Source organism: Vitis vinifera, chromosome 12, assembly GCF_030704535.1.
Source record: "Vitis vinifera cultivar Pinot Noir 40024 chromosome 12, ASM3070453v1".
Taxonomy (NCBI): domain Eukaryota; kingdom Viridiplantae; phylum Streptophyta; class Magnoliopsida; order Vitales; family Vitaceae; genus Vitis; species Vitis vinifera.
In genome coordinates, this window is record NC_081816.1 from 6,670,825 (window position 1) to 6,685,165 (window position 14,341).

A 14,341-nucleotide genomic window follows, 5' to 3' on the forward strand; every position below is an offset into this window, starting at 1 on the left:
TCATCACCAACCACATACTTTCCTCTCATCCCCAAGGCAAGCATGAAAGCAATGTCATGACCATTGCATCATCTCATGTCATTTACCATTATTTCTCACAACCATCATCCCTCTTCCTAGGGCTTCTAGATTGGAAGCTATGGATGTGCACCACATGGAGAGCCAGATTTCATAGGAGAAGAAATGCTCTGGAAGGATATTTAAGGGCACAAAACCCTAGATAGAGGTGAGAGAAAGGAAACTCATCTTCTCTAGGATTTTCTCTCTTAGGATTTTTTTTTTCTAGTTTTTGGTATTTTTTAGTTGCTATATCATTTTTGGTGAGAAAGTGTTTTGTTTGGTATTATTATTTGGAGACGTCATTGAGGTACAAAGAGCATTCAAGTCCATCTTTTTGTAGGCTTGTATTTAGTTATATATTTCTCTTCGTTCTATCTCTTTGGTTTCATTGTTGTTTGATACTATCAATATTTTTTTAGTACATTTATCGGTTTGTTTTGATAATTGAGTCTTTTATTTGTTTTCATTCTTTTTTTTTAAAAAAAATTGTAAATATTTAATTTGTTCATATTAGTTTGTTGCAATTTTATATTCACATATGTAACAACCTAATCTCCATGAGCTTTTGAAGAGTCTGGCTCAACAACATCCCCAATTAAAAGAAGCATCATGATATCCTCGGAGTTAAAGAAGTATGAGTTCGTAAAGGCCTAACTCCGGGATACAAGGTAAGAGGCCACTTTGTAAACTGAGCAACATAGTACAACTATGGTAGGGCAAGGTGCGGGTATGTTTGATCAAAAGGTCAAGGTGAGATTGATTGTCTATATTGACGTTGAGGGTAAGGAGAATATGTCCTGGTAGTCTGCAAGGTTGGTTGGCGAAGTTTGAAGAACCTTTGACTCTACATAGAAATAGTATCAACATCCTTTGATCTCTGTACTCCAAATAACCTATGATAAAAATTAACAAGTTGGACCATAAGCCTCTAGCAATACCCTCATCCACATTAAAAAAAATGCTAGAACAAACAATGCAAAGTCTGTGAAAGGGACCCCATCAGATGATGGGCGACTTGGGCTATAGAGTCCTCACAATCATGTGTATTTGATTTCTCTCCATGGGTCGATCTACTACCTTAACAACCTTCTCCCTTTAGAGAAATAAAAGAAGCAACTAACCCATTAGGCCTTTGTCTTGGAGACTCAAGCTTTCTCCTAGATACATCAAGGATAATATTAAAAGAATAGTGTCTCAAGAACTCCTAGGTCAGATCCTCCTAAGTCCTACAACAAGAAGACTCGAAAGATACATATCAATGCGATGTTGCACCACTCAACAACATTAGGATTAACGTAATCATTTGAGTCTCATCTAAGCTATGTGCTCTCATCACCATACTATATGGGCGAAGATGAATGTGCAAGCAACCAATACCAGCGTACCTCTCAATGTCCAACATCCTAAATTTTTCCCTACAAGTTGGGAACCAACACTTCATCAGGATCATCACAAGAAATAGTATCCTCAGAAACTCTCATCTGCCTCATCCTTCACTCAAGTTTATTCATGCAAGCAGGAGGATCTTCAAAAGCGATGCCAGGTGCTACAGTAAGTTGAATAACATCTTATTAATCATGCATAGTGAAAATTGAATCCTATGGCATAACTGACTATGTGGAGCTGGTGGTGAAGGTACTAAATCAAATGGCACATCATCATATAGTATCTATCTACCTTGTTGTCCATCTATCCTCTAACTCAAACTAGTTGGAGCCTTTTTAATCAAAGTCATGACAATAGTAAACTAATCAATTATAATTGGCTAAGAATCCATCGATCTCTGACTGTATGGTAACTCGGATTAATCTATCTCTAACTTGAATCTAAGAAAACATACCTAAAATGAAGTAAAGGACAAACTCCTACAAAGTATGGAAGAATTGGATAAGAAATTGAGTGAATGAAGCATAAAGAGAAGAATAATGTTGGACTGGATGAAAAAGATAAAGCCAACACAATGCAGAAGAGTGGTCCAAATGAAACTCAAACTCCCATTGATCTATGAGCACACCACAAAGGTGACCAAACAGAGAAAATGTTGGATCCATGCCATAACTAAAGTGACACAGAAGGCTCACATATGTACCCACATGCAGGAAGGAATCCTAATCAAGGATCTAAAGCTTAACCTATAAAGTCAAGAAGGTTTTGAAAAGGTAGGTTGAAAAAGGTTCTTAGTAAAAGAGATTGTACCCTCTGACGGTACACAACCTCCCACAAACCTCTAAAAAGACAAGATGCTTTCATGCAAGGTAGTCATCAACTCCACACATGCACTACCTCACATCCCATAAGGTTTCATAATGGTGAAGGTTGTCCTACCAATTAGTGTATCCCACAACCCTCAACACTAAGCGACAATCTAAAGTGCACTGTGGATAGTGGGACTGCATCTGATAAACTTATCAAACTAAGCAAAAAAACAAACACACTAATCACACAAATATCCTAAATCTAGTTATGTGTTATATATATAAGTCTTCAATGATTAAACTCCAAGCAGCATCGACGTGACGACCTCCTTTACAATGCTCCCAAACATACATATAACTCATCACTAGACCTCACTCTTAATCACTAGCTTGATTATATCATTCTATATTTAATATTCTCATACACCTTTTATAAGTTTGTCTCATTTATAATTATTTTATCATTTCTATTAATTTGTTTAGATCATTTAATTATTTTTGTAGATCATAGACCTAAATAAATAATTCATATACTTAATAATCTTTGTTAGTTAAATATGTCATTTTTTTTATTAAACACTATGAACCAAATTAATTAGATAAAAATTCATTTATTTTAAAAAAATTAAAACTTTGTAAAAATTTTATATTTATATTCTTTATTGCACAATATTAATATCAAGGCATGTATAAAAACGTTTATAATGTTAGAATATATTTTGAACTCCAACCGTTCCATTCTTCTGCAAACTATTTATTTATAATTTTTATCATCCGCCAGATTTGGGACTTCGCCTCGGAAAATCCCGAATTCAACAAGCTGTTCAATGCTGGTATGGCGTGTACGGCTAAGATCGCCATCGAGGCGGTGGTAGCAGTGTATAAAGATGGGTTCGACTGCATTTGAACGCTGGTGGACCTCGGAGGTGTAACCGGAGGGGCGGTGGCGGAGCTGGTGAAGGCGTATCCACATCTCAAGGGCATTGACTTCGACCTCCCACATGTGGTGGCCTTAGCGCCGGCGTGCGAAGGAGTGTCCCACGTTGGGGGTGACATGTTCAAGTCCATCCCTAAGGCTGATGCAATCTTCATGAAGATACATAAAATTAAAGCTTCTAATCTAATAATTTTCAGTCAAATAGGATTTATGTGTTTGGTTTATCATATGGACAGTGGATATTGCACGATAGGAACGACGAAGATTGCGTCAAGATCTTAAAAAAATTGTCGAAAAGCAATGCCGGAGAAAACAGGGAAAACTGTTATCGTTGATGGAGTGATACAAGAAGACGGCGATGACCCATTTGATGAAGCAACGTTGGTGTTCGATTTAGTGATGATAGCGCATAGCTCCAACGGGAAAGAGAGAACCGAGGTTGAGTGGAAGAAATCATTGGAGGAACGAGGGTTTCCTCGTTACAGAATCTTAAAGATTGCAACCTTGCAGATGGTAATCGAGGCATATCCAGAGTAAATCATCTCATGTTAATCATGTAATGTCCACTGTATCCGTTTTTCTTCTCCTCCTCGTTGATTTTTATTAAGGAGAATTATTGAATAGGGTGTGTTGCATCTGATAATTACATTGTCTCAAGAATTTTTTGAGTACAATGAATAACTTTGAGATTTTCAATAATGTGGCACCCCACATGATGATAGGTATACTCAATCAATAATGTATTTTAACATAGCACATGAAAAAATTTAATAAAAATAAATTAAATTATATTTTAATATATTGTTATATTTGTATTATAAGTATAATATATTTATATCGTACTTGTTGTAAAACAAGGACAAGTATAATGCAAATCAAAGTAGTAAAGATAAAATATATCTTTCTTTGATATATAATATGGAAGAAGGAATCAAATAAGAGAATTGAGAAAGTGAAAGAGAGAGAGAGAGAGAGAATGAGAGGAAGAACTTTCTTTCTTTCTCGGGATGCTATTACATGGGAGGGGTAAGAAGCCTTTTATAGGCTTCACATTATGAACTCCCATTACTCATCTTAAAGATGAGTAAATGGAGTTCATAATGACCATCAATGTGGTCATTCATTTCCCTTAATTTACAACACTCCCCCTTGGATGACCACCATATTAAAAGAATATGCCTCATTAAAACCTTGCTAGTAAAAAACCCTATAGGAAAAACCTAGCGAAGGAAAAAGAGTACAATATTCTTTTCTTGGTATATTAGGACTGCCTCGTTAAAAACCTTACCAGTAAAACCCAGTAGGACAAAACCTGGACGAAGGAAAAAAAGAGTACAGTACACTAACACCCTTTTACAATCATACTCCCCCTCATGTCGATATCCTTGAGTTGACGCATTCCAATCCTGTGTATTAACTTCTTGAATGTTGAGGTTGGCAATGATTTTGTGAATAAATCTGCTAGATTATCACTTGAGCGTATTTGTTGCACATCAATTTCACCACTCTTCTGGAGTTCATGTGTATAAAAGAATTTTGGTGAAATGTGTTTAGTTCTATCTCCTTTAATATAACCCCCTGTTATTTGTGCAATGCATGCAGCATTATCTTCAAATAATGTTGTTGGGTCACTTTTGATAGAGGAGAGTCCACATGATTCCCGAATATGTTGGATCATAGATCTTAGCCATATACATTCACGACTTGCTTCATGAATTGCCAGTATTTCTGAATGATTTGATGATGTGGCTACCATTGTTTGTTTGATAGATCTCCATGAAATAGCAGTACCATTATAATTAAACACATACCCTGTTTGTGACCTGCCTTTATGTGGATCTGAAAGATATCCTACATCTGCATATCCAAGCAATTGTTGCTTTGATTCCCTTGAGTAAAATAAACCCATATCAGTAGTTCCGCGAAGATAACGCAATATATGTTTGATACCATTCCAATGTCTTCGAGTTGGAGTGGAACTGTATCTTGCCAATAAATTGACAGAAAAAGCAATGTCTGGACGTGTACAATTGGCAAGATACATAAGTGCACCAATAGCACTAAGATATGGTACTTCAGGACCAAGTAACTCTTCATCCTTTTCGCAAGGACGAAATGGGTCCTTTTTCACATCAAGTGATCAGACAACCATTGGAGAACTTAAAGGATGCGCTTTATCCATATAAAAACGCTTCAAAACTTTCTTAATGTATGTTGATTGATGTACTAAAACTCCATTTGGAAAATGCTCGATCTGCAGGCCGAGACAAAATTTTGTTTTTCCAAGATCTTTCATCTCAAATTCCTTTTTCAAGTAATTTGTTGTTCTTGTGAGCTCTTCAGGAGTTCCAACAAGATTTAAGTCATCAACATACACTGCAATAATTGCAAATCCGGTTTCTGATTTCTTAATGAAAATGCATGGGCATATAGGGTTATTCACATACCCTTCTTTTAGCAAGTATTCGCTAAGGCGATTGTACCACATGCGTCCAGATTGCTTTAATCCATACAAGGATCGTTGTAACTTGATTGAGTACATGCTACGAGGCTTTGTATTATTTGCATCAGGCAATTTAAATCCTTCGGGGATTTTCATGTATATATCATTATCCATGGACCCGTATAAATATGCTGTAATAACATCCATGAGACGCATATCCAGTCCTTCTGAGACTGCCAAACTAATTAAGAAACGAAATGTGATTGCGTCCATGACGGGAGAATATGTTTCCTCGTAGTCAATACCAGGTCTCTGCGAGAAACCTTGTGCTACTAATCGCGCTTTATATCTTATGATCTCATTATTCTCATTGCGCTTTCGTACAAATACCCATTTGTACCCAACAGGCTTTACATCTTCAGGTGTTTGGACTACAGGTCCAAAAACTTCTCGTTTTGTTAATGAGTTTAATTCTGCCTGTATAGCTTCTTTCCATTTTGGCCAATCATTTCTATGTCGACATTCTTCCACATTTCGTGGTTCGGGATCTTCATCATTTCTTATGATATCAGAGGCCACTTGGAAAGCAAAAATATTGTTAACAACAATATTATTTCGATCCCATTTTTCTCCCTTTTGTACATAACTTACTGAGATCTCACAATTTTCAGGTACCTGTGCCTCTTCAGGGGCTTCTTGTTCAATATGTGGATCTTCAGGGGTTTCTTGTTCAATATGTGCCTCTTCGAGGGCTTCTTGTTCAATATGTACCTCTTCAGGGGCTTTCTGCATTATTTGTGCCTCTTCTAGGGCTATAGATTTATCAATTTTAAATTGATCAGTCATTTTGATGGCCTCTTCTAGAGTGCCAAGTTTTTCTTGGGTTCTCCTCTTCCGGGGAGTTACATCCTTTGAGCCGACAGGTCTACCACGCTTCAGGCGTATTTTAGATTCATTTGTTAACTGTCCTACAGGGACATCAATCCGTGCTGGAGTATTTGCAGCCGGGATATGTGACTTTGTCACTTTCTTTGTATCAATGAATGCATCTGGTAATTGATTTGCAAGATTTTGCAAATGAATGATCCTTTGAACTTCTAGTTCACATTGATTTGTACGAGGATCAAGATGGGTCATAGTAGATGTCTTCCAACTAATTTCTCGTCGTTCTTCAGGAATCGACTTTTCTCTCCCTAATGATGGGAAAACACTCTCATTAAAATGACAATCCGCAAAGCGGGCTGTAAAAACATCGCCTGTCAAAGGTTCAAGATATCTTATGATAGATGGAGAATCAAAACCTACATAAACCCCAAGTCTTCGTTGGGGACCCATTTTAGTGCGTTGTGTAGGTGCAATTGGTACATATACTGCACAACCAAAGATTCGTAAGTGAGAGATATTCGGTTGTTTTCCAAGCACAAGTTGTGAAGGGGAGTATTCATGGTAAGTTGTAGGTCAAATACGGACTAAAGCTGCAGCATGCATAATAGCATGTCCCCAGGCGGAAGTAGGTAATTTGGTTTTCATTAGTAATGGTCGAGCTATTAATTGGAGACGTTTGATGAAGGATTCTGCTAAACCATTCTGGGTATGGGTATGAGCAACAGGATGCTCAATATTTATCCCTACTGACATGCAATAGTCAATGAATGTTTGAGAAGTAAATTCGCCAGCATTATCAAGACATATTGTCTTAATTGGATAATCTGGAAATTGTGCTCGTAATCTGATTATTTGTGCAAGGAGTCTAGCAAAGGCTACGTTACGTGTAGAAAGGAGACAAACATGTGACCACCTAGTAGAAGCATCTATTAAGATCATAAAATAACGGAATGGTCCACATGGTGGATGGATAGGCCCACATATGTCCCCATGTATTCTTTCTAAAAAGATTGGTGACTCAGATATGACTTTAGTAAAAGATGGTCTGATTATCAATTTACCTTGTGAGCGGGCAGCACATGAGTATTCATTGGGCGAAAGAATCTTCTGGTTCTTTAGTGGATGCCCATGTGAGTGTTCGATTATTCGACGCATCATTGAAGACCCTGGGTGACCTAGCCTGTCATGCCAAAGGACAAAAACTTTTGGGTCGTTGAACTTCTGGTTCACGACAACATATGATTCAATAGGCTTTATAGTTGTATGATACAACCCAGAGGAAAAAGCCGGGAGTTTTTCCATTATAAGCTTCTGGCCAGATATAATGGAAGTAATATAAAGATATTCTACATTATCTTCATTCATAGTTTCAATATGATATCCATTTCTGCGGATATCTTTAAAACTGAGCAAATTTCTTCTGGATTTGCTAGAATATAACGCATCATTTATATGGAATCTAGTTCCATTTGGCAATGTTATGTTTGCTCTTCCAGAGCCTTCAACTAAGTTTGTAGTACCAGATATGGTACTTACATTAGCTTTTATTAATGTCAATTCGAGGAAATATCTTTTATCTCGAAGAATTGTGTGCGTGGTCGCACAGTCTGCGAGACATACATCATCCTCATTCATCTTGAGACCAAATAACACATGGATTTCAGATATAACAAAAAAAACAAGGCATAATGTAAATAACAAAGTAAATAAGATGTAAATATAAGACATAATAATATATTATTTTATATATAGAGTAACATCAATCAATGCTAATTTTTTCATCATTTATCAAATGGTCTGTTTTTTCATTGGGACCTCCAAAGAAATCAATGTCATAGTAGGTTAGGTCCAATCCATCACCATCGGTAAAGTTCATCTCTATCTCTTTTCCTTTAGCTTTTATTGATGCTTGGTAAAGGTCGACCAAATGTTTGGGCGTACGACAGGTACGCGACCAATGCCCCTTCATACCACATCTATAACAATTATTCTCATGGTTCTTAGGAGGTTTATCTTGTAAACGCTTCCCATTTTCTTGTATTGTCTCAGTATTGTTCCACTTCTGGTGGTGCAATGAGGCTTTCATTTTCTGAGAATTATTACTATAAGAACCATGGTATCGAGGATTTCTTCCATGACCACGACCACGACCACGACCACGTCCTCGTCCTCGTCCACGTCCACGAGTTTGGGACGATATTGCATTCACTTCAGGGAATGGTTCAGATCCAGTTGGACGAGACTGGTGATTTCTCATCAAAAGCTCATTATTTTGTTCAGCAACAAGAAGACATGATATTAATTCAGAATATTTTGTAAATCTACGCTCTCGATATTGCTGCTGCAGGAGCACATTCGAGGCATGAAACGTAGTAAAAGTTTTCTCTAACATGTCTTCCTCTGTGATTTTTTCTCCACACAGCTTTAATTGAGAGCTGATTTTGAAAAGTGCAGAGTTGTATTCACTAACAGTTTTAAAATCTTGCAACCTTAGGTGCATCCAATCATATCGAGCTTTTGGGAGAATCACGGTTTTCTGGTGGTCATATCTTTCCTTCAAATTACTCCATAGAGTAAAAGGGTCCTTTACCGTAAGATACTCATTTTTTAAACCTTCATGGAGGTGATGACGAAGGAAAATCAATGCTTTTGCGCGATCCTGCAGGGATGCTTGATTTCCTTGTTTGATCGTAGCTCCAAGGTTCATTGCATCAAGATGTAATTCAGCATCAAGGATCCAAGATAGATAGTTCTTTCCCGAAATGTCAAGTGCCACAAATTCGAGTTTTGTGATATTCGACATTGTCAAATAACTTCATATATATGACAAAACAATATTATTAAAATCAGTTATAATAACTTGATAGCATTGGTATAACTTTGATTATAAACAAAATCAAATAATTTGTTTATAACTTTTAACAATATGTAACAAAACAAATCAACAATAATATAAATATGTAAAATTTTATTCTATATAAATAACTTCAAGTTTAAGATACGGGAATTACCTTCAGAGCAATTCGTGCTGATAACGTGTTGTAAAACAAGGACAAGTATAATGCAAATCAAAGTAGTAAAGATAAAATATATCTTTCTTTGATATATAATATGGAAGAAGGAATCAAATAAGAGAATTGAGAAAGTGAAAGAGAGAGAGAGAGAGAGAATGAGAGGAAGAACTTTCTTTCTTTCTCGGGATGCTATTACATGGGAGGGGTAAGAAGCCTTTTATAGGCTTCACATTATGAACTCCCATTACTCATCTTAAAGATGAGTAAATGGAGTTCATAATGACCATCAATGTGGTCATTCATTTCCCTTAATTTACAACAGTACTTATATTTTATTACAAAAGTAATAATTTTAAAAATGTCTATCCATACCCTATTGGTATTAACACATCATTATCAGTATATTAACATCATTCATCTAGTGTATGTAAATTATTTAATAATATTTGTGTGTATATATATATAAAACTACGAGTCTTGTGAATTTAAATTAGTATTTCATTTATATTTAGAAATTATTCATAATATAAGTATGTTATGAAATATGGTATAATCATACAAAATTATCATTTTTATAAATAAAAAAAAGTTCAAAATTTTTTCAATTAGGTTTTATTTTAATGTAAATATATTTATATTGTAATTATAACATATTTTTGTTATAGTTGTGTTTTATAATAAAAGTAATAATTTTATAGCTCACTTTTTATATCACAATAATATTCAACATATTATATGTATTAACATAATTCACTCAATGTATTAAGAAAAAAAAAAATATATATATATATATATATATATATATATATATATATATATATATATATATATATATATATATATATCTATGAAAATTAAATAGTCTATGTCCCTCAAATTTAATACAAAAATATAATTTATCAATTTAAAATTTTAAAAATATATATTAAAAAATCATTATTTTTATTATATAATTATAAAACTTGTTTTTTATTAATAAATTTAAAAATTAGAATAAAAATAAAAAATGCAAAAAAAAAACACATTAAATGTTATTTTAAAAATATTTTTAGAAGTGTTTTGTTTTAAATAGTAAATTTAAATAACAAATTATATTATTATTATATATAATAATGGTAGGGAATAAACCTAAAATTGTGATTTAAAATTTGAAAGTTAATAATCACAATAAATGTAGGGCCTACGTACCATAAATACTATGACAAAGTAAGTGAAAATTTTAAAAGCGTTTAGTTGAAAGATATTTTTGGTATTTAAGTTTATTATTGGAGGGGCCTATGCCCATAATGGACAGTTGGGTCATAAATTGAGTTATTGAGGGGCCTTGGAATCATTGAGAGGGGGACAGTGAGCTGTGATTTAGGGGCATCCCCACATAGCTAGGTTGACCCATTGGCCTCAAAATAGTGCACCACAAGAGGCCAGGGGCTTCTACTCACTGACCTTGTCTCAAGAGTGAGTCAGGACTCATGACCCTCGTGGGTCCACTTTTTATTCATTTATTTATTTTATTTACTTTTTGTATAGTAAAAATCCATTTGAAATTTTGAAATATTATTACTTTAATTTTTAGATTTTTAAATATTTTTTAAAAGTGATTTTTATCCATTATCTTTATTTTTAATAATTTTTTTTGATAAAATAATAGAAGTACTATGATGTCATAAAAATTCTTGTGGTGGTTGTTGAGTTTAAATCCAAAATAATCCATTGGTAGAAAAAAATTGTAAGAAGAGTACTCATTTCAAAATATTTGTCAAAGTAATCTTTTGTATTCATATAAGCATCCACATAGATTTTTTTTTTAGTGTAAAAAATCATCGTTGGTGACTATGATTTTAAAAGTTTTAGAAATATCCTTAAAACCACATTCTGTAATTGTGGTTTCAAAATTATTTTTAATCCACCCCGTTTTAATGGTATTGTGATTTTAATATTATTTTTAAAATATTCTTTATCATAATAACCATAAAACCAAGTTAGTAATTGTGGTTTTAAAAATATCCTAAAAACTACCGTTATAGACTATGATTTCACAAATATCTTTAAGGGGAACTCATATAACCATACATCAACTAAAAAAACATGAGATTTTAGAATTTTATTTTTTTTATTTTTTATTTTAGTGTAAATTATGGATGTACCAAAATTTCTTAATGATGTACCAAATTTCTTTAAAGTTCGTTTTGGAGTGTAGAAAATTTCTTACAATTTTCCATTGTCAATTTAAAACTATTTTTTTTTTACAAATTATCCTTAATAAATTTTTTCTTTATTTTCCTTGAAATTTTGAGAAAATAATTTCATTTACATGCATTTCCATAAAAATTTATATATTTATGTTAAATAAAATATTTATTTGTTTTATGAATTTTATCACATATGAATTAAAGAAAATTATATTTTTACATTATTTTTAAATTTAAAAATAACTAAACAAATTGTTTATATTATTTAAAATTTTATATTTTCATATAAAAAATAATGTCAATGATTATAATTTTAGGTTATTCCTTACTAATTATGGTTTTATGGTTATTATGATAAAAAAATATTTTACCATTAAAATGGGGATGAATTAAAAATAATTTTGAAACCATAGTTACTAATTGTGATTATAAGGAAAATTAGTAAATTGTGATTCTAAGAAAAATTGTAACACTATAGTTTATAAATGTGATTTTAATGATATTTTTGAAACTGTATAACCACAGTTATCAACGGTGGTTTTTCACACTTAAAAAAAAAAAAAAAAAAAATCATGTGAATACTTACTTGAATACCAAAAATTATTTTGACAAATATTTTAAAATGGTACTATTCTTACCATTTTTTTTTACAAATGGATTATTTTGCACTTAAACTCGGTTGTTTCTTTCATTTAATCAAATCTGTCGTGTGACAACGACCATTTAACCTTTTAAGTACGGGCATGTATGAGTAACTGCAGTTGCACGAAGGCGTGTGTGCACCGAGGGATTGGGTCTGTAAGTCTATTATAAGGAGAGGTTCACCGGCTGCTTGGTTCCATGGACAGGAAGCAGAAAATGGTGAGCAGAAGTGAAAACGACGACGTTTTGAAGATCTCACGTGAGGCTGATGAAGCAGAGCTCATGCTACAAGGCCAAGCAAATATATGGCGTCACATGTTCGCCTTTGCAGATTCCATGGTGCTGAAATGTGCTTTGGAGCTCCGCATAGCCGATATCATACACTCTCACGCCCGCCCAATCACCTTGTCCCAAATCGCCACCTGTATCGACTCACCGTCTCCGGATATCACCTGCCTCGCCCGCATCATGAGATTCCTGGTCTGCGCCAAGATCTTCACCGCCGCTCCTCCTCCTCAGTCAGATGGCGGAGAAACTCTCTACGGCCTCACCCCCTCCTCCAAATGGCTCCTCCACGACGCCGAGCTGAGCCTCGCGCCGATGGTGCTCATGGAGAACCACCCCTTTCTCATGGCTCCCTGGCACTGCTTGGGGACGTGCGTCAAAGAAGGTGGCATAGCCTTCGAGAAGGCTCACGGCCGCCAGATTTGGGACTTCGCATCGGAAAATCCCGAATTCAACAAGCTCTTCAATGACGGTATGGCGTGTACGGCTAAGGTCGTCATGGGGGAGGTGGTAGCAGCGTATAAAGATGGGTTCGGCAGCATTAGAACACTGGTGGACGTGGGAGGTGGCACCGGAGGGGCGGTGGCGGAGGTGGTGAAGGCGTATCCGCACATCAAGGGCATTAACTTCGACCTCCCACATGTGGTGGCCTCAGCGCCGGCGTACGAAGGAGTGTCCCACGTCGGGGGCGACATGTTCGAGTCCATCCCTAACGCTGATGCAATCTTCATGAAGGTATAAAGCTAATAATTATCAGTCAAATGGGGTTTATGCGTTTGATTTATTAGATCTATATTTTGTAATATGGACAGTGGATAATGCACGATTGGAGTGACGAAGACTGCATAAAAATCTTAAAAAATTGTCGGAAAGCAGTACCGGAGAAAACAGGGAAAATTATTATCGTCGATGGAGTGATACGAGAAGATAGCGATGACCCATTTGATAAAACAAGGTTGGTGTTCGATTTACTGATGATCGCGCATAGCTCCAACGGGAAAGAGAGAAGCGAGGTGGAATGGAAGAAAGTATTAGAGGAAGGAGGATTTCCTCGCTACAGAATCCTGGAGATTTCGATCTCCACTTTACCAATGATAATTGAGGCATATCCAGAGTAATCATCTCATGCTAGTCAGGTCATGTTTGTTTGTTTATTTTATATTTGGATTGTAGTGTATGTCATGGTACCCAAAATCATTTTCATATTGACCGACTGGGCTACTTCTTGGTATGGTCTTAATCCGTGACTCTGCATACCTGGTACCTGGTACTCTGAGATATGCTGAGGAGTTCTACGTACCTGGTACGATGCGCCCCTCCCAATCACATTGTCCCAATTGCCACGTATGCTTATTCATTAGCTAAATACTCACTAATGCGCCACACAGCCCATTTGAAAATCCAGCCCACTAGCATTCTTAGTGGGCTTACCTAAACTCCAGCCCACAATAATTCTTAGTGGGCTCAGCTCTTTTAAGGTCCCTGCGGCTGGCAATACAAGTTTCTCTATTTTTGAGTTTTGGGTCAAAATAATTTCTTTAAAACAAAAATTCTACCAAATAATTTCATTTTCAAAATAATTTCCAAACTAGTGTGTTTTATTCACATAGGTACCCACCTTATAAAACCATAGTTGATGACTACGACTTCAAATTCTTTTTTAAAATCATAGTTAATGACTTTGACTTTAA

General features: G+C 35.1%; 1 protein-coding gene and 1 pseudogene across 1 annotated transcript; both read left to right on the plus strand.

Moving 5' to 3' along the window:
• Nucleotides 1-1,596: 1,596 nt before the first annotated feature.
• On the plus strand, nt 1,597-3,729 carry LOC109121488 (xanthohumol 4-O-methyltransferase-like; annotated as a pseudogene).
• An 8,665-nt stretch (nt 3,730-12,394) lies between these two features.
• Nucleotides 12,395-13,881, plus strand: OMT1 (O-methyltransferase). Its single transcript, XM_002277566.5, has 2 exons — nt 12,395-13,385; nt 13,463-13,881. Exons 1-2 carry the CDS (start codon nt 12,564-12,566, stop codon nt 13,766-13,768), a joined length of 1,128 nt encoding a protein of 375 aa, XP_002277602.1. The 5' UTR covers nt 12,395-12,563; the 3' UTR covers nt 13,769-13,881.
• The last annotated feature ends 460 nt before the right edge of the window (nt 13,882-14,341 follow it).